Here is a 20,710-nt window from a genome sequence, read left to right as displayed (position 1 = left end):
CCTTATAGCTAGGGATGATGGGAGTTGTAGTTGGAAAAAAACAGCTGGAAACTGAAGTCTGGGAAACCCTGGTGTCCCCTGGCCAGAGACAGTTTTCCAGGGTGATTTCAGACAAGGATTTCTGGGCGCCAAACTGGCAACCAAGTTTAAAAGCCTCTGCCTTAGTCTGTAGCTAATTCCATTTCCCATTTGCCTTTCTCCTCCTTGCACACTGGGACCAGCGAAGCATCGCAAGGGCAAGCAATGTAGTTGAGGCCACAGCATCGTTAGCATTGGAAGGGACCCCACAGGTCATCTAGCCCAACCCCCCGGCGAACAGACGTCCCGTTATGGCAACCGCAACCGAGGTTGAAGGTGGCGTCTAGCGTACGAACCCGAGTTTCTAGCACTGGTTCACACCCTGCCCGTGGGCCTCTGAACGGCCACTGGGAGGACAGGATGCAGGCCTGGATGGGCCTGATCCTGAAGGGCTCCCCTTAGAAGTACCAGGGAGGGAGGAATGCTGCCTCCAGTCTTCTCATCTGGCTGGCCAATGTGGGAACAGGATGCTGGGTGAGATAAGGCCTTCGGCCTGATCCAGCAAAGGGGGCGGGGCAGGCTTCTGGTATTAGTAATACTCTAGCAATACAGGCCAGACTTAGGTTGATGATGATGATGATAATAATAATAATTTATTATTTATACCCCGCCCATCTGGCTGGGCTTCCAACAAAATATTAAAATACCGTAATACATCAAACATTTAAAGTTTCCCTAAAGAGGGCTGCCTACAGATGTCTTCTAAAAGTCTGGTAGTTGTTGTTCTCTTTGACATCTGGTGGGAGGGTGTTCCACAGGGCGGGCGCCACCACCGAGAAGGCCCTCTGCCTGGTTCCCTGTAACTTGGCTTCTCGCAGTGAGGGAACCGCCAGAAGGCTCTCGGAGCTGGACTTCAGTGTCCGGGCAGAACGATGGGGGTGGAGACGCTCCTTCAGATATACTGGACCGAGGCCGTTTAGGGATTGAAAGGTCAGCACCAACACTTTGAATTGTGACCCCCATTCTTGCGAAAATGAGTGATATGGTGGGGGGGAGGAATAAAAGTGCAGATTCAGATTGCACAAGCTGGCACGGTCTGGGGGTGTGTGTGCCTTTCCCAGCCTCCCAAACGGCGTTCGGAGCTCCCTCTCACCCTGCCATCCTTTCTCGGGATTTATAATTCCGATTGGGCCGCCCGCCAGCTCCCCCCTCCATGGCACTCCCAAGGCCGCTCTGGCTAGGCCCGAGACCCAAGCGCCAACTAACCTGACTCTCCCACGCCAGGGAAAACAAAACAAGCAGGAATGTTCCCGTGTAACTCGGAGCTCCCACCCTCCTTCTCCGTGTCCCTTCCCCCCCACCAGCCAGACTCGCCCCGACTCGCCCCCTCCGCCTCCCCGGGTGGGCCCCACCGAGGAAGGAAAAAGGAGGATAAGCTTGACAACAGTAAAAGGGAGAGAGAGAGAAAAAGGGAGATTAGTACCAGGGCCTGGGCATTGCCACACAACACAGAGTGCTTAAAATTGTGCTGAGCTGAGGTGCCTCCTTCACAAGGCCCAAGCTCGACCCTGGGAGAAAGGGCTCCTGTGCATGTGCAGAGTGCACAGCAGAAAAGCAAAGGGGAGGCCTTCCAGAAAGAGTTAGCATTGCTTTGGAAAGGGAACTCAAATGCGTTGAAAAGCCATATTTGAAAGCGAGCTAGCCTTTTCCAATCTCAGTTTTTATTTACAGTGGTACCTCAAGGTTACATACACTTCAGGTTACAGACTCCGCTAACCCAGAAATAGTGCTTCAGGTTAAGAACTTTGCTTCAGGATGAGAACAGAAATCGTGCTCTGGCGGCACAGTGGCAGCAGGAGGCCCCATTAGCTGAAGTGGTGCTTCAGGTTAAGAACAGTTTCGGGTTAAGAACGGACCTTCGGAACGAATTAAGTACTTAACCCGAGGTACCACTGTATTTGTTATTCTCAATTTGTTGTTTCTCTCTTTCTCAAGGAAAAATGTGACATGGGTACCATTCCTTAGAGACATCCAGAGTTGGCTCCTCTTTCTCATTCGTGGGATTGTAAGAAGTTGGTCCATCTAGGTCAGTATTGTCCACACTGGCTGGCAGTGGCTTTCCAGGGTTTCGGGCAAGGAATATTCCCAGCCTGAAGATACTGGGAATTGAATCTGGCACCTTCTGAATGCCAGCCAGATGCTTTGCGCTAGACTCCAGGCCTACAAGCCCTTGCCATAAAATAAAGATCCCAGTCTTCAAGGTTTTAAACAAGAACATAGGAAACGGCCTTCTATGAAGTCAGGCCGTTGTTGTACTTAGCTCAGTATTGCCTGCACTGACTGGCAGAGGCTCACCAGGGTTTAGGGCAAGGGTGCCTTTTCCCAGCCCTACCTGGAGATGCTGAGGATCGAACCTGAGAACCTTTGCAGGCAAAGCACGGGCTCCAGCCCTCATTGTTCCAAATAAAGTGCTGATTTACAGAGGAGCATAGGAAGCAACATTACTCCAAGTCGGACCCTTGTTCCATCTGGGCAATACTGGCAGCAGCTCTCTATGGTTTCAGGCAGCAGGGAGGGTGTTCACAGAATCATAGAACTGTAGAGCTGTAAGGGACCCGAGGGTCATCTAGCCCAGCCCCCTGCAATGAAGGAATCCTTTGCCCAACATGGGGCCCGAACCCACACAACCCTATGAGTCTCACGCTCTCCTGACTTAGCTAAGAGCCTTAAACTACTCTAGGCTGGGGAAAAGAGGCGGAATGAACCTATAGCATGGCAGAGCCCCCCAGATAGCGAATGCCTGTTAGGGGTCACTTTTGCCACTGGGAGCCCAGGAAGCTCTCCCCCCAAGCAACTGTCGGCAGGAGGAAGGGCAAACATCACCCACAAGAGACGCCCAACAAGCAAGGACAGGCACCCAAGCCTCTGGGCACCTGTAGGGCACAAGACCGGGCAAGACTCTCTGGGGAGAGAGAGAAAACAGAGGCCAGGCCTAAAGAGGTACCGCCAGCCCAGCCAAACTCTGCCACCAAGGCCACGCCAACCTAAGAAAATGTGCTTTTTTAAAGCCTGGCAAGACTCTCCTGCCAGGTAGTTCAAAGGGGAGACACCCCCTTCCCCCCCACATTAACGGGATGAGCAACACCCCCTCCAGCGGCCAGCTTGGGGGGGGCGGGGAAGGGAAGAAGGGGGGCAGAGGCGAATTTTTCGTGGAGGGAGATGGGGGAAAGGGGGGCGGCACCTGGGAGGCCGCCAGACAAAGAGATGCTGAGCGCGCAACACGAAGCCAGCTCGGAAAGGGGAGGTGGGGGAGGAGAGGCAAGCCCCTCACCCCTTTCTCTCCCCCCCCAAGTCCCACCCCACCGGCCTCTTTAACCAAATCCTGCCCGGGGGAGAACGAGTTTAAGAAGGGCCGGCGAAGCCTTCCAGGACCCGAACCCCATTTATTTTGGGGAGGGGGTGTAAGAGGCAAGAAGGAACAAAGTAGGGGGTCCGCCCCTCTCTCTCCAGTCGAACCACAGGAAAAAAGAGTCCCGTCCAACAAACCGCAAGCGAAGATCCAGAAAACTTGAGGATTTGTGGGAGGAGGGGGCGCACGGCGGCAAAGGCCCCCGAGGGTCGCAGGGGCCTGGAGGTGGGGCAGGCGGGTGCGTTTCTGGGAGGGATCGGGGCGCAGGTGAGGCCTAAAAGGGGATCGACCCAGATCCCCGCCCCAGATCCACTGGATCCCTCCCTCCCCATCTTTTTCTTTTCTTTTTCAAATACTTTGCGGCTGCGTTACCTGTGGTTGCTGGCGTTCCAGTAGACGCTGTGGCGGAGGCCCCGCACCTGCCGGCCCAGCAAGGCCCCCCAAAACACAAGCAGCAGCCCCCAGGGCAGCGCCCCCGCCGGGCGCATCGCTCCGCCGCCGCCGCCCCTGCCGAGCCCCCCGTCGGGGCAACTGGACGGACTGAGCGCGCTCGATCGGCCGGAGGGAAGCCAAGCGAGGGGAGGGGAAGCGAGCGGGGGAGAAAGTGCTGCCGCCGCCGCGGCCACGCCCCCAATCGCGGCCAGCTCTAACTTTCCACCAATCAGCGGCCGGGGCTCGGCGCGGATAGTAGCAACTCGGAGCAAAGGAAGAATGAAAAGAAGAAAGAAAGGCGAGGGGGAGGAGGAGGGAAGTTCGGAGTTAACCCCTCGAGGCCCGCAGCGCTCCGAGAAAAAGCCCCTCGCTTTCTCTCGCTTCATTCACTCGGCGGAAGTCTGGATGGATGGATGAATGGGTGGGAGGGGTTGTCAACGTTGCCGGCTCGCCCCTGCTCCGGTGCTTTCGTGCTCGACGGGCAGATATTCACGAGCGTGGCACTCCTTTTTCTGGGGGGGGGTATGTGCGGGGGGGGGGAGAACGCGATTTCGGGACATCACTCCCCCCCCACACATATCCAGGGGTGTCAACTTGGAAAAAATTAATGGCGGGCCAGGCAATCGATCACAAAAACGTGGCACACGAGCACCATTTCTATGGCAATGCCCATCAACTTGGGGGGCCCCGGACCCCTCAAATATTTTAGGGGGGAGAAGGGGTCTCTTTCCCTAGGAGTTTGGCTCCCATGCCCAGAAGGCGGCGCAGGATGAGGATCTGTGATGTGCTCCCTCTGGCAACCTCAGAAGCCAGGACCACTCCGAAAACGGGGATTATGTATGCATTTGTTGCTACACTTGTTGTTGTTGTTTAGTGGTTTAGTCGTGTCCGACTCTTCGTGACCCCCTGGACCAGAGCACGCCAGGCACTTCTGTCTTCCACTGCCTCCCGCAGTTTGGTCAAACTCATGCTGGTAGCTTCCAGAACACTGTCCCACCATCTCGTCCTCTGTCGTCCCCTTCTCCTTGTGCCCTCCATCTTTCCCAACATCAGGGTCTTTTCCAGGGAGTCTTCTCTTCTCATGAGGTGGCCAAAGTATTGGAGCCTCAGCTTCACGATCTGTCCTTCCAGTGAGCACCCAGGGCTGATTTCCTTCAGAATGGATAGGTTTGATCTTCTTGCAGTCCATGGGACTCTCAAGAGTCTCCTCCAGCACCAGAATTCAAAAGCATCCATTCTTCCGTGATCAGCCTTCTTTATGGTCCAGTTCTCACTTCCATACATCACTGGGAAAACCATAGCCTTAACTGTACGGACCTTGAGGATGAGGATGAGGATCTGTGGTGTGCTCCAAAACCCTCTGGCAACCTCAGAAGCCAGGACGACTCCGAAAACAATGGGTTGTGAGAACAGGACACTGGACGAGGTGGGCTATTGGCCTGATCCAATTGGGGTCCTTCTTATTCCTCCATCCCTTACTTAAATCGTAATACATCTATCTCACCTGGGCAGATGGGGCTCGTCGACCTGGGAAGCGACCCCATCAAGGAGGAGAAGGAAAATTCTGGTCCTAAACCTTTGCTGCCTTTGCAGCTATACTGATTCATGAGTAAGGCTTTGGGAGTAAACCCCGGGGGGGGGGGGCAATCCATACCTGCTCTCTTGTAGGATATCTCTGGAGAAGAAAAGGTTCAGGAGTAACACAAATCTAGAGTGCAGCCCCTAAGACGGCTGGATGGTGCCTTGTAGGCCTCCTTCCTGCAACTCTCGCAGCCAAGCTGGTGCCAAACGTCTGGCTCTGCTTTCCGTCGGGGCCACATCAGTGACACTGAGATGGGGGCCTTGTCGTCTGGGCAGTCCAGGACCTTTAGACACATAAACCATGTGCATAAACTTCCATAAACCAGGCCGCAGGGACTTTCCACACACCCCCAACTCAATTGTCCTCCTCATCAAATCATCATTGGCTCACATGCGTAATTAATCCTCCAGGCCAAGCAGAAAATTTGGAGTGGTTTTGAGACTGGTCGTGAGCACAACATATTGAAGTGTTTAGTGTGATTAAAGTTTCTTTTCTCTTCCACAGGCCCAAATTCTCAGCAATAATAGAGTCATGTGTGTGTCTGCTCTTTTCCCTTCTTCCTCGACTCCTTTACAGGATGCAGTAACCCCATATTCTGTTACTGGGGCAGCCGGGCTGGGGTCTCCTTCCTCCCATAAGAAAGTAAGAAGAGCCTACTGGATGAGGCCCAAGGCCCATCTATAAACCAGCATCCCATTCTCAAAGGAAGCTCACAAACTGGTCCTGAGCTCAGCAGCAAATGTCTACGCTTGCGATCACCAGGCGTCATTTTATAAACGTTGATCGTGTTGTGACTTATTTGCCTTTTCTCTCAATTAAAAAGTCTCGAATGCTGCAACTTTTTCTAATAGGGAAGGAGTTGCTCCTTGAATGAATTGATTTTAGAATGTATTTCAATTAATAGATTGTGATTTTATGTAAACTGTGTTACTTTTACTGTTGTTAGCCAATCTCAGCCTGGCTTCGGCTAGGGAGGGCGGGATATAAATAAAATTGTATTATTATTATTATTGATCATTTTGCTCCCCTTTTTCTGAACCTCTCCCTGCAACACAACTCGTGCCCCCCCCTCCCCTGTCTTATATATAGGTAACTCACTGATTTTGCCCACGCGATTCAGGTTTGCATGGGTGGCGGGAAATAAATAAGGAAATGGGGAGCGGAAATAAATAAAAAAGGAAGGGAATTCACCACTCTCCATTTATTTATTCCCACCTACCCATGTGGGGTTTCCTTGAGGGGATTCCTGGCTTTATGAGTTTTTGCACTTAGGTGTGGACCGCTGCATAAGAGGAGAGTTATCTGTATTCACAAAGCAAGAAATATACTCTCATTAGGAGAGGCTGGTAGAACACGAGCCTCTTCATCGCAGGGCTGTGGGTTCGAGCCCCATGCTGGGCAAAAAGATTCCTGCCTTATAGGGGCTTTGACTCATAGGAAAATAATTTCTTTTGGCAGTTCAAAGTTGGGATCGATTATGATCGGCACGTCCCGCAGGACCTAGAACACAGCCCGGCGGCCCATAGAAATTCCAGGTGTTGGAGGATGCCCTGTCATTAAAAAACCCCGCTTTTGATACTTTTCCCAGGTGGAGATCACGTAAGGAGGCTAAGGAGCCGGGTGCGAAACGCGGCGTGCTCCATTACCAACACACATACACACAAGCTTTTTTTGATGGGCAAGCTTTCCCTCCCTCCACCCCCCAAATATACCCAAACCCAGGGGCTTTAGCAGTGCCTTTCCAGTGCCAGTCGTGCCTCCTTCCCAAGCTAGCCAGCACATGATGTGGACTGGCAGCCGGGGGCTCCTGTTGAGAGTCACGTACCTGGAGAAATTACAGGGTTGGGAAGCCCCATAAACATGGATCCGCGTGGCTGGGCAGGACAAGGGAACCTTTGTTCTCACGGGGGGGGGGGGCGAGAGAAGGTGCTTGAACCGTGGGACACACACAACACACACACAGAACTTGTGCCAAAGTGCAAGGTCAGCATGCAATTGCAGTGCGGGCGACAGGCCCCGATCCCCAGCGATTTCAATTTCAGCCGAAGCTCACGCAGGGGTTGCGTGGCGGAGCGACCCCCCTTGCCAAGCCTCCTTCCGAAACTCTTGGACGTCCCGTGACTCAACCTCCACGTTTCGCCACAGGATGTGTGTCCTGGGAGGTGAAACTCAGCGGCGATGGCAGCCAGGAAGACGCCACCTCCAACAGCAGCAGCAAGGGTGAGGGAGCCTCAGGCCCTCCAAGGTTCTCTGTCCGGCCCTCAGAACTCTCCCCAGGCCACACCCCTTTCCCCTCAAGCCACACCCCTCTGTGGCTCTGCCTTGCTCCCTTCTCCTTGAGTGACCATGCTTGGCTGGGGTTATGCCTTTTGCCGGCCTGGTTGGAGGATAGAGGGGGGTGGGAGCTGGCTCACAAACGCGACTCCCCTGCAAGGTAGGGTGGCAACCCTTGGGAGCTCTCGAGTTTAGAGAAAAAGCAGGCAAGAGGTGGCATGGCAGAAGTTTATAAGAAACAGGGCCTAGTTAAACTGCGGAACTCACTGCCACAGTGACAGCCACCGACTTGGGTGGCTTTTAAAGAGGATATGGGGCACCTATCTACGTGATGCACTTATATACTAAGTAAAGAAGGAAGGTTTACCGTGTTCCTCACCACCCCTCTTCTTCTTCTTCTTTCTATTTTCTCCTCCCTCTCCCCCCCCTCAACCCCTCAGTGCCTACAACAAAAATGTCTGAGAACGACTGTAATTGGCCTGTATTCTGCAGTTCGAAAGCAGACACTTGTTGTACCTTGATTATTTATGGAAAGTCTGTTAATACAAATGTGTTCTTTTTTTAATTAAAAGAAAGATTAGGCAATTTTGTGGAGGACGATATGGCTGCACCGGGTTGGCTATGTTCTGACCCCTTTTCTCTCCCCAAGCAAAGAACTCAGTGTTACCATCAAAGCTTACATACACATTACGCCCCAACAGAGGTCCTTGCAACAGAAGCCTCTGCTACTACTTGCACTGCCCAGTCTCGAAATCTCTAGGAACAAGGCAGGCAACTGTATGGCTATTTAGAAGTTTAGCTGGGGGGTGATGGACTCCTAGGCTGGGCTGCCACCTAGTGGTATAGCAAAGCAACCACAACTTGCTTGCCAAAAAGTGGAGGACAGAGAATTATCCAAGGTAAAACAGAGATGGCCATTCTGAGATGGGGAGGGGGGGAGAGAGATGGGGGGGCTTCTGGATCCAACTTTGTACCTCCTTCAGGCATTTGCAGGACTCAGACTCCTTATCAACCCCTGCCAGCATGCACAATGGTCAGGGATGATAGGAGTCAGGGGTTCAAAATATCTACGGATGGATTAATCTGTCGGTTTCATGTTCTCCAACTCTTGTTTTCTGGCTGTCTATGGCAAAAACAGACACTGGACTTAATGGGCCCTTGGTCTGACCAGCAGCCAAAAGGTTCTAATGCTCTATAGATAGATAGCTGGTATTTTGGTAAATTTCACATCAACTGGCTTTTGTTGTTTGGTTTTTGTTTGGTTTTTATCTGAATCTTTTAACTTTTGCTTTACGTAAACCGCTCAAGAGGACTTCACTATGTAATCTTAGAATCACAAAATTCTAAAATAAAAGTCTAAATCTTGTTAAATGAATGAATAATAATCATCAACATCAGACCTAAAGAGTCCCCCTTTCCTATCAAGACAACTGAGTCTTATCAAACGCCACCACTGCCTATCTCACAATCAACTCAAATCTGGGAACATTTTATCTAAACATGCGCAGCCTCGCCTTGCCATGGGACCACAGCATGCCTAAATATGATCACATACACCTGATTCAGAGCAGAGCTCTTTCACCTCCTCTCCCCAAAGGCCTCACCTTTACCAGAAACGCATCAATAACACCGGCATCACCTGGAGACATGCGGGAAGGAGACCCTGGGGAGAAATTCCACCTGGACTTCATCAACTTCCCCCCTGCTCCATCCACCTGCGCCTGGGTCCTGAGTCCACAAAACAGGCTGCTTTCTTGACAACACCACGGAGCTATGGGATGGGCACATAAGGCTTGGTGGCACCAGCTCATGCACACTGTTTAATTCAAGACTGGATTGCTGCAATGCACCCTATGCGGGGCTTCCCTTGCGCTTGATCCGGAAGCAGCAGCTAGCGCAGAATGCTGCAGCACGATTGCTGACAGGGACCACTATCAGCATATAACTCCTGTGCTCAAGAAATCTGCACCGGCTGCTGATTTGCTACTGGGCCGAATTCCTACCAGTATAAAAAGCCCTTACCAGCTTGGAACCAGTTAACTCCCTTATACCATCTACGCCACTTCTATCTGCGGAACTGGCCCTGCTACAGGCCCCGCATAATACCCATTCTGCATTTGTAAGCAACTGATCTTTCAGTGTGGCACCAGTTAACTTTGGAACTCCTCGCTGATTGATATCACGCAGGCATCTTCCCTGTACAGTGGTACGTCGGAAGCCATTCCGGAAGTCCGTTCGACTTCCAAAACATTTGGAAATCAAGGCACAGCTTCTGATTGGCTGCAGAAAGCCCCGTCAGACATTCAGGTTCCAAAGAACGCCCGCAAACCGGAACACTCACTTCCGGGTTTGCAGTATTCAGGAGCCAAAACATTCAACTCCCAAGGCGTTTGGCTTCCAAGGTACGACTGTACTCTTTTTGGCGCTTGCTGAAATATTTTTTGTTCAGACAAGCCAAGACTTGGCATATGTTTTAACCCGGGTTTTAGCTTATTGCTGATTTTAATTATTTTTTTGTACATTCAGAACAGTTGCTTTCTATTGTTTCTTATTGACAATTTCATCGCTTTCTTTTCATAAACTGCTCTGAAGGTTCCACTTCCCCCGCCCCCATTGTGGTGTAAAATTTTACAAAATGAATAAATAAATATAATTTGGCACTTCATACCAGAAATTCACAGATACTATGTGTTATGTCCAAGCTAGACCACCCAAAGCTCTGGCCCGCAAACTGAGACCCGCAATTCCTATTTGAACAAGGCTCTTAGGTTCCAGAAAAGCACGATGCCTTGTGCCAAGACAAACGCAACCATGAGGCAAGACCCATAAATACGAAAATATACTAATGCACTCCAAAGAAACAAACATATTACGAAAGGACAATGGGCGACAAAAACTGCAGAACAATCGGCTACAGATCCGTTTCTGCTCTTAAGCCTTTTGCAAATATGTACCAATTAGTCCTTGGGAAAGGTTTTTTTAAACAATATTATCTGGGGAACGTGTCCAAATGATTCCTCATGCGCATCAGCAGATGGCAAGAAGTGTCTTTCAGCTTCCCAGGACAAAAGGAGAGTCTTGGTGAATGACCAATTTTTTGTCAAAGGGGGGGGGGGGACCCCCACCCGCCTCTCAGAGAACAGCCTCACTGCAAGAAGAAAATGGTTCACCAAAACAGGCTTACGATTAATCAGCCGCTTGATGCGCAAGAATAATTATTTGAACACATTCCCCCAAAGAAAACTGAACGCAAAATGAATTCTGAATGCAAAATAAAATTTCTCACTACAGCTACATATAAAGCAGGCGGATCGCCAGCGCTGCGCCAAAGGCAACGAGAAAAGGTTACGGCATTTGGGAATTTTTTGTGGCACGTAACAGGTGACATGATAGAAGTTTATACAATTATGCATTTCACGGAGGAAGTGGATTGAAAAAAATGCTTTCCTCCCTCTCTCCTAACACCAGAACTTCTGGGCCTCCAACATTCAGTTCCACGGGAAGATTCAAGACAGACAAAATAAACGACTTCTTTATGCAGCAACCAGCTTAACTGTGGAACTCCCTGCCACAAGAGGCAGTGGTGGCCACCAGCTTGGATGGTTTTAGAAAAGGATTAGACCAATTCATGGTGGAGGACAAGGCTACGGATGGCTACACTTTAACTCTACTTATGTTCTACTTATGTTCTTAAGTACAGTCATACCTCGGGTTGAATATGCTTCAGGTTGAGCGTTTTCAGGTTACGCTCCGCGGCGACCCAGAAGTAACGGAACGTGTTACTTCCGGGTTTTGCCGCTCGCACATGCAGAGATGAATCAAAATGACGTCACACGCACGTGCGGAAGCGGCGAATCACAACCCACGGACAAGCAGACGCGGGTTGCATTTGCTTCTGGATGTGAACGGGGCTCTGGAACGGATCCCGTTCGCATCCAGAGGTACCACTGTAAAGACAACAGCAACCAGGGGTGCAGAGGAGTTTTTTAGGAGATGGGACTTTGGACTCAGGCTCTTTTCTGCCGGGGCACCAGATCTCCTACCACTTCCCAAACACCACCTTTAAAAAAAACCAATACCACTTTTTTTCTTTGCTTACGTGGCCGTCGGTCACAGTGCGAGAAAGACCCTGGCTGTTTGGAATCCTAACACAAACTGGTGATTTGTGGCCCAAGTACCCAACACCACAGCTGCTCCGACGGAACGGGACAGGGGGGCAACTCCCCTGCCCTGCGGGTACATTTGCTAAAAGATGATGGCACCTTTAGATGGAGCCTGAGGCAGGCCTTCCCTGGTGGTCAGTCCCAGCCTGGATAAAGAGGCGCTGAAAGAAATAAGTGGAACCAGTCCGTTTTTATTACGAAGAAAAGAAAGGGGCGATTTCCAGGCAAGATTCTTGAGGGGAGGATTCCCTTAGGGAATGACATCCCTCATAAACACACACACACACACACACACACTCACACTCACACACACATACACACACCTTCGCCCTCCTTTTTCACCAGTGCAAAGACTTGTTCCCTTTCCCCCCACAGTTCCTTGTGTCCAGGTTCCGAAACCAAAAGCAGGGACTTTGGAGCCAAAATGGCGCCAAAACGGCGGAGGTTTCCAGCCAAGCTAGGAGTGCGACTTCTGGGCAAAGGTGGGGAAACAAAACAAAACACAGCCCTGCCTTCGCAAGGGTGCAAAGCCGCCCTCCTGTAAATCCGAAGCAGCCAGCGAAGCGAGTGCCAGGAAGGGGCTGGGGTTGTCGTCCTCATCGCCCGTTTCGGCCGGAGAGGGGCACCGCAGGAAGAGTCCGTGGGCCTGGCCTGGCCTGGGTTAGATATTGTGGATGTGTAATGACGGGCCGGACACCATGGGAGGAGGAGGAGGAGGAGCTGGCCTGCGTGGGAAGCAGAGAAAGAAGGAAAGGTTCGCGCTGAGGCGTACGTGTCATAACAAGTTCTTTTTAAAATTAACTTCACTAGAGCAGGGCTAGGGAGCCTTCCAGATGTCGCCGGACTACAACTCCCATCATCCCTAACCATTGCCCATGATGACTGGGGGCTGATGGGAGCCGGAATCCAATAACGTTAAGTTACAACATCCCTGACTGCTGGCCAGCACATACAATTGGACGCCATTTTGAATCGCTGCACCATTCAAAATTGCACTGCATTTTTGGGGGGTGGGGATTATTTTTGTGTGTGTTTCTAACTATTTATTTGTGCTTTTATCTTGCATTTTTATTTTGTGAAATGCCCTGAGATCTTTCAATGAAGGGTGGTATAATAATAATAATAATAATAATAATAATAATAATAATAATAATAATAATAGAATTCCCAAGCAACATTGGGTACGAGGCTACTATTATTGCCGCATTTATCTAATGCACCATCAGGGACGCGGGTGGCGCTGTGGGTTAAACCACAGAGCCTAGGACTTGCCGATCAGAAGGTCGGCGGTTCGAATCCCCGCAAAGGAGTGAGCTCCCGTTGCTCAGTCCCTGCTCCTGCCAACCTAGCAGTTCGAAAGCACGTCAAAGTGCAAGTAGATAAATAGGTACCGCTCCAGCGGGAAGGTAAACGGCGTTTCCATGTGCTGCTCTGGTTCACCAGAAGCGGCTTAGTCATGCTGGCCACGTGACCCGGAAGCTGTACGCCAGCTCCCTCGGCCAATAAAGCGAGATGAGTGCTGCAACCCCAGAGTCGGTCACGACTGGACCTAATGGTCCATTTACCTTTACTTTTTAATGCACCATCAAATCTAATGCGCACCCTAATTTTCACAACGTAATTTGGCCAAAAAAGTGCACATTACATTCGAGCAAATACGGTATTGAGAACATCTAAAACCACCTGCAGCACCGTTGAAAGGCAGGGCTTCCCAAACATGGGTCTCTGGCTATTGTTGGACTACAACCCCCATCATCCCTAGCTAGCAGGACCGGTGGTCAGGGATGATGGGAAGTGTAGTCCAAAACCAGCTGGAGACCCATGTTTGGGAAGCCCTGGTTTAAGCAGCTTGTCTTGCCCACCAGCCCTCTCCTCCAAATCCCCGCACCTGGAAAAGAAGCAGCCGTCTCCCTCTCAGCCTCTCCCACCCCAGCCGCTTCCCGTTCTTCCACTCACCTCGATGGCAGCATCTGGACCCGAGGGTCATAGTTGGGAACAGCGCAGAGTTCGGCCCGGGGGGGATCCGAAGGGAGCGGTTTCTGGGGTGGCGGAGGCTTGGCAGGGGGCTGAGAGGAAAACAGAGGGAGCCTGAATTAGGGGAGGCGGGTTGCGACGCGGGCTGAAACGCTTGCGCACCACCTCACGCTAGCAAGGGGGCGGAGGCCAGAGAGGTGCAGAATATTTATTTTTAGACTCTTCATTAAGTGCATGGGTGCGACACCACACACACACACAATGCAAAAAGAACATGTGTGTATGAATAAAAAAATTCCTTCCAGTAGCACCTTAAAGACCAACTAAGTTAGTTCTTGGTATGAGCTTTCGTGTGCATGCACACTTCTTCAGATACACTGAAACAGAAGTTGCCAGATCCTTCTATATAGTGAGAAGGTGGGGAGGGGTATTAAGAGTCATTAAGAGGCGTCAACAGGCTCATCTCAGCTATCTGCCAATCACCCATTCCCACCACCCTTCTGAGTAATACCCCTCCCCACCTTCTCACTATATAGAAGGATCTGGCAACTTCTGTTTCAGTGTATCTGAAGAAGTGTGCATGCACACGAAAGCTCATACCAAGAACTAACTTAGTTGGTCTTTAAGGTGCTACTGGAAGGAACTTTTTTTATTTTGACTATGGCAGACCAACACGGCTACCTATTTGTAATGTGTGTATGAGCAATTTTTCCTGACATCTTTGCAAGGGGGCTGCCGCTCACTTCAATTAACCTTACAAAATGGCCAAGGGTTCTATCATTTTTCTGCTTGCTTCGACGTCAACTTAAGTACGTAAGAAGACTGGATCCGGCCAATGACCCAGCCAGCCCAGTATGCTCTTCCCACAGTAGCCAACCAGATGCCCCTTACACGAATATTATCTATATTTCCATGGCTGGTGTCAAGCTAAATTATGCTCAGAGAGTGGAACCACGTAAATGAGTTACAAGTTTCACTTCTTTCCCCTCGGAAAAGGGATTGTTACCCCAACTCTAGGAGGGGAATAGAAGGGCCTGCTAGCAACTCTTAGCACCCTTGACAAGAAAACAGCTCCCAAAATTCTTTGGGAAAAGCCACGGCTGTTCTTTTTTTAAAAAAAGTTTTTTTCATTTTTCATTTTCATTCATTACATACATCTCAAATTCTTAACATTTACTATATATTCCTCCTTCCCTCCCCTCCAAGACTTCCCCCACCTTGCGTTTCTGGTTTGTTTCTATTTTCACCCCGTTTGCTATCTCTCAACAGAAAAGGTTATTAATAACATAACATCAAACCCATAAACATAAAAATAAAATTAACTACATCATCTTATTCCACTGTCTTCTAAACATTTTCTGGTACTAATAATGTGAATGTTTATTTAAATCCTGCCATCAAGTCTACTGCCTTTCTTCGTTTCTGAAAATATAATACGAAGGGTTCCCAATCTTTTTCAAAGTCTCTGTTGTCTTTTTCTCTTAGTCTTTCTGTCGCTTTTCTCTTGGTCTTTCTGTCATGACAGAATGACAATGACAGCCATGGCTGTTCAAAGTGGTACACTGGGTTTTAAACACCACTGACTGGTTGTTGTGTCCCGTGTCAAAAATTTGCCTCAGGCCACATTCGCACCATACTTTTTTTTCAAATAATATTTATTATTTTCAATAGATAAACATAGTAAAAAAAAAGATTAACAATAATAAAAACAAACAAAAAATAGGAGAAAAAGAGAAAAAAGAAAAAAGATACATACAACATATTACCACTTAATTAATTAAAATTAAGTACCATCCATCTTCATAAACATAGTATTTGACTTCCTCGAATCTCTTCCATCCGAATTTCTTAGTAATTATATGTAGCAGTTTCCAATATCAGAGTTTCAAAAAACCATATCACAGTCCTAATCATATTACATAGCTTTCCTTATCGTACATTTTCTTATTTATAAATTTAATTCCATTTTAATCCTAGGCCTAATTGTTTCTTTCAAGTGGTTGCATATCTTTAATATGCACCATACATTTAAAGCACTGGGATAGCCCATTAAACAGGCATGGCTTCTCTCAAAGAATTCTGGGAGCTGTAGTTTGTTCTGGGTGCCGAGAGCGGTTAAGAGACCTCCCCATTTGCCTCACAGAGCTATACAATTCTGCGGGTGGTTTAACACTTAATCCCTCTTCCCGGGGAAACTCTGGGAATTGTAGCTCTGCGAGCGGAACAGCTTTCTTTTCCACCCATCTGTCTAATCCTCTTTCAAAGCCGCCCATGTCGGTGGCCCTCTCTGCCTCCTGTGGCAGTGAGTTCCACAGTCTTTCCTTTTGTCTGCTCCAAACCTCTCGACATTGCGGCCTGGATGGCCGCAAGGTCCCAGTATCGCATGAGATGCTAAAGAAGGCTGCATCCCACATACAGCAACGCTAGGCTCTCTTGGGAGCTTCCCATCAGCTGCACTTCCCAGAATAAATTGGAGTTCTTGTTATTAAATATATCAAGAAAAAAGCACACCAAGAACTCAGGCCAATGTAAGTTTCAATAGTGGGAGTGGTCCCCACTCGCAAATCAATAGTCAATAGTAACCTTAGAGTTTTTAATTCAATTCAACACGTGTAACTATTATTAATATTGATTATTTTCAGTTGTTATCCTTGAGAAACGTAGAAAATAACAGGTTATATTTATCCGAAAGCCTTCAAACTTACATGACCCTTTAAAAATTAGGTAAGGAACCAAATGTTATATAATACTGTTTTATAAATTATAATTTATGATAATTGAGAATTTAAACGTATTTTCATGTAATATTTGATACCTCCAGCTGATGACGGTGAATACATCGAAACAGGGCCCTGTCCTGGTTTCTAATCCATAACCGACTTCTGACTTCTGCTCAGTGATTGAAACTAAGACCTCCACGACGAATCTGGACTAACGTGAACTTATCTCTGCTCATAAACTCTTATCTCTAATTCTGTAATGAATTATTGTGTTGTACACATTTTTATGAGTTTGAGTTTGTAATCTCTGTTAAGAGTTTGCAATCTCTATTTGAGTCTGTAACCCTTGTCAGAATACATACTTTTGAATGGATTAGTTTTTGTTTCTATTGACTATTGATTTGCGAGAAGGGACCACTCCCACTATTGAAACTTACACTGGCCTGAGTTCTTGGTGTGCTTTTTTCTTGGCACTTCCCAGAATGCCTTGGGTATGACATCGCACTGCTCTGCTCCAAGAAGCGCAATCAGCACAAAAAATCACCAGGAACTTCTCCAGCAGCTTTCTGCTTGGCCCAAACCAGGATGAGAGCCAGGTAAGGTGAAAATTATGCGATAAAAATTCTTCCCCATCGGCCGGGGAGGAATAGGGCTGGCATACGCCTGGAATTTCCCGGACAACTGGGATTCGTCCTTGGAAATGGATTTTGGATGGAATTTATCAATATTCGGTGTATGGAGAAGAGGGATCGCTCCCTGTTTTTGGAGGGGAACTGGGGGAGGGCCTGAACCGAGACCTTCCCATTAACTCCCACAGCTGTTCCCATCCACCTTCCACCCTGCCCAAAGAGACCACCCTCCTCCCTCTCAAAAAAACCACACACCACCACCAGGAATGGCACCATGCTGCCAGTTACCTGAGCATCTTTAGGAATGGGGTCAGCAGGCAATGGGCGCGTTGGGGGCGCTGGCCTGTCCTGGACCGAGGCCTGGGCAGAAAGAGGAGGTACAGCAACAGACAAGACATGCTCGGATGAAGAAGAAGAAGAAGAAGAAAGATTGGGGGGGTTGTATGTTGGGGGAGCAGCTCTGGAAGAAGCACGGGAGGGCCTTGCTGTTTACTAAGGGAAGGCAGATCTGGATTAAGGGGGTCCCAGGTCCAATCCCCAGAATCTCCAAGCAGGGCTGGATAAAGACCCTGGAGAGCCACCGCTGGGTGGAAACAATGGCCTTAGCAGCAGGCAGCTTCCTATGTTTGTATTTGTTCAGAACCATGAGGACCGGAACCTTACATGTTTTTAAGGTTTGGCCGCGACTCAGAAACAGAGCATGCAGACGGACTCCGTTTCAGCCTCCGGCATCTCTCAAGGTAGGGCTGGGAAAGGCTCTCTTGTCTGAAAACCTGGAGGGGCCCTGCCGGTCAGCTTAGACCAGGGATGAGGAAACCTGTGGTTGGATTTTGCTGGATTCTAGTCCTCATGGTTCTCTTCTTGTTTAAATCATTTTTTTTATTACAGATTTTCTTGTGCTACAAAACAAACGAACATGGAAAAGTACATATAGTATCTCCACTTTCTATTAATAATAATAATAATAATAATAATAATAATAATATACCGCCCTATACCCAAAGGTCTTAGGGCAGTTCACAGAATTCATAGGGCCTTTTTCACGGTTTGTTGACATTCAGTATGAGACACTGTTGTCAGACATTGTGCAGATGGGGGGAAAGAGAGGGGAGAGAGAGAAATAGGGAGAATAATGACCTTTCGTTCTATTGCAGTGTTTGGGCAGGGATTTTGTGCCACCGTCACGGAGGTAGGTCTATCTATCTATCTATCTATTTTCATTGGCACAGCGAGAGATCAGAGAGCCCAGAGCTTGGTTCGTTGCGTTCAGCTGGTTGCAGTGTCGTTTGTTGGTGAAGGGAGCTGTGTTGATGGGTCAAATTAGTCATATTGATTTGTATGCTTGGGGAGGGGGGATAGGTCTTGTGCTGTGCATGTAATAAAGGGGAGTCACACAGGGGAGGGGGGGAGGCATCCTCCTTTGCTTGTCCTCCCCAAGCTATTTTAAGTTTGTTGGCTAACTTTTTTAGTAGGGGTGGTTCTGCATAAAGCTCTGATTTAAAGAGGAAGCCGGGAAGCGGTTGTCTTTTTTAAATACCAAAGTTAGTCCATTGTGTCTATCTAGCTCAGCAATGTCCACACGGACTGGCAGCCTCTCTCCTGGGTTTCAGGCAACACTTAGCCGGAGATAACATCAGGGATTGAATCTGGGACACCTGCACACAAAACACTGAGGCCCTGCCATTGACCGACAACTTTTCCTCCCGTCGCAGAAGACCATGCAATGGGGTCAAGGGACAAGCTGCCCCTGCCCCCTCCTTCCTCCCGCTCCGTTACCTGTTGACCCTTTGGGATCGGGTCAGGCGGAAGAGGCTTGGATGGTGGGTCAGGTCGAGAGGCATCGGGGGCAGCAGGCTGCAGAGAGACGGAAGGCAGCGCCACAAGGAAGCCAGAGAGCAGATTGGAAGAGATAGAGAGAAAGAGAAAGAGAGAGAGAGAGAGAGAGAGAGAGAGAGAGAGAGAGAGGGTGTTATCGTTCCAGCCTGTGGCATGCATGGCTAGGGGTACATGAGAGGCACAAACATTCATGCAAATGCAACCATGCAAGGAGAAAAGAGAGACAGACAGAGAGAAACAGGCACCCCAAAAAATTTCTCGTCTATTTAGGAATTTAATTCTGAGTCTTAGATCGGTCCCAGAACATATTGCAGAGACTCTGCCGTGAACACCTTGCGTGAGTAAGAAGAAAGGGGTGTCCCAGAGCACGTACAGAGTGCCTCGAGCTCCACTGGGTTAAACTGCCACCAGCCAGCCTGAGCCTGGTTTGGGAAGCTTAGGAAGGAGAAACTAAAGGGCGTTCCAAAATTAAGGAAGGGGGTCTTCTCCTAGTCACATTTTAAAGAATCCCAATGAGCCCCAGGAATTAAAAAAATAAGCATTTAGAGGTCATATCCAGCCATGCTCTACTCAGAACAAACCCACTCAAATTAATTAACCTAGTTTTGTCACATCTATTCTGGCTTAGAACCAGGTTTCTACAAATCTGGCACAGGGTTTTGGTGAATTATAGAGCATTTAAGCCTAGTAACAGCAGGGCTGGGGAAGCTGCGGCCCTCCAGATGTGGATGGACTACAACTCCCATCATCACTGGATGCCGGCGCTGATGGGAGTCAGAGTCCCACCTTTGCAGTAAGCCTAAGGAGGCAGCACAAGCTGTCATAACACCCTCCAGCCACTTGAGGGTGCTGTGGGACTTTCTCCTTAGCCAGTCCTATCTACACTTCTACCTGCTCTTTCACAATACCATATAGTCTCACAGGGCAACACCTCCCCCTTTTTCTGGGGAAATTGTTCCATTCTGAAGGTTTGCCTTTTATTCAGGGCTGTGTTTACAGGGAGAGAGGGGCCTGTGAGAGAGTCAGCTCCCTTATGGACGCGCCGGGCCCCTTCTTCCGACTTAAAAATTAAACAAAGGGGTTGCGCAGCAACAAAAATGTTGCAGCGCATCCCCAGCTCCTAAAAAAGAGCGCTCCTGTTCAGGCTCCCAGCCAGCCAGCCAGCCACACCTCTGCTTCTGGGACACTCCATTCCACGCCCTCTACCAGCATACTCCATTGCAAAGCCCCCCACCCAACTTTTCTCTCTCGTTTTTTAACTCTACTCAGCATTTGGAGGGTAGGCCTGGAAAATTAAGCCCTTCAAACTGAGACGGCACTTCATGATTAAAATTAGTCTGCAGTGTATGCAGCTGAGTTTATATTAAAATATTACATTTAGCATCAAATGCTTCCGGGCCAGCGGGGTGGAAGGGAACTTCTCTCTTTTGGTGCAAAGGGTAATTGCTTCTTTTTTCCCACTAATCCCCCCCCCCAAAAAAACCCACCCAAACCAACAAAAAACCAAGGTAACACTCTTAGGATGTAACAGGATTGAAGGACCTGTAAGCCCCGCCTCCCAACAGTAACTGACCACTCCCACAGCCAGCCATAGCAACAGTTTCTAAGCCCCGCCACCTGTCAGCAACAATTCAGCCAATCACCTGTGGCAACAGCCCAACAGCCCACCACCA

General features: G+C 49.1%; 2 protein-coding genes and 1 long non-coding RNA gene across 8 annotated transcripts in view; 1 reads left to right on the top strand and 2 right to left on the bottom strand.

Annotated features, from left to right (window-relative positions):
* EFNA4 (ephrin A4) overlaps positions 1-4,003 on the bottom strand; it is a 30,972-nt gene extending 26,969 nt beyond the window's left edge. Inside the window, exon 1 of the mRNA XM_083477407.1 lies at positions 3,800-4,003. Coding sequence (XP_083333533.1) covers positions 3,800-3,915 — 116 coding nt within the window. The 5' untranslated portion in view covers positions 3,916-4,003. The remainder of the gene's footprint in view (positions 1-3,799) is intronic.
* Positions 1-20,710, top strand: part of LOC310694445 — a 90,847-nt gene that overhangs the window by 38,705 nt on the left and 31,432 nt on the right. The gene's annotated exons all lie outside the window — the stretch shown is intronic.
* Positions 12,050-20,710, bottom strand: part of ADAM15 (ADAM metallopeptidase domain 15) — a 46,638-nt gene continuing 37,977 nt past the window's right edge. For 3 of the 6 annotated variants that reach the window (XM_083477025.1, XM_083477024.1, XM_083477026.1), the window contains 4 exons: positions 18,978-19,055; positions 17,490-17,561; positions 13,835-13,944; positions 12,050-12,603 (listed from right to left, as the gene is read on the bottom strand). In XM_083477025.1, the coding sequence (XP_083333151.1) occupies positions 12,540-12,603; positions 13,835-13,944; positions 17,490-17,561; positions 18,978-19,055 (324 nt within the window). In that variant the 3' untranslated portion in view covers positions 12,050-12,539. The remainder of the gene's footprint in view (positions 12,604-13,834; positions 13,945-17,489; positions 17,562-18,977; positions 19,056-20,710) is intronic. The other 3 variants (XM_083477028.1, XM_083477029.1, XM_083477027.1) reach the window with 2 other exon arrangements.

The sequence above is a fragment of the Podarcis liolepis genome (genome assembly GCF_965112155.1).
Source record: "Podarcis liolepis genome assembly, chromosome: 15".
In the NCBI taxonomy this organism is placed as follows: domain Eukaryota; kingdom Metazoa; phylum Chordata; class Lepidosauria; order Squamata; family Lacertidae; genus Podarcis; species Podarcis liolepis.
This window is presented reverse-complemented; position numbering and strand designations above follow the sequence as displayed.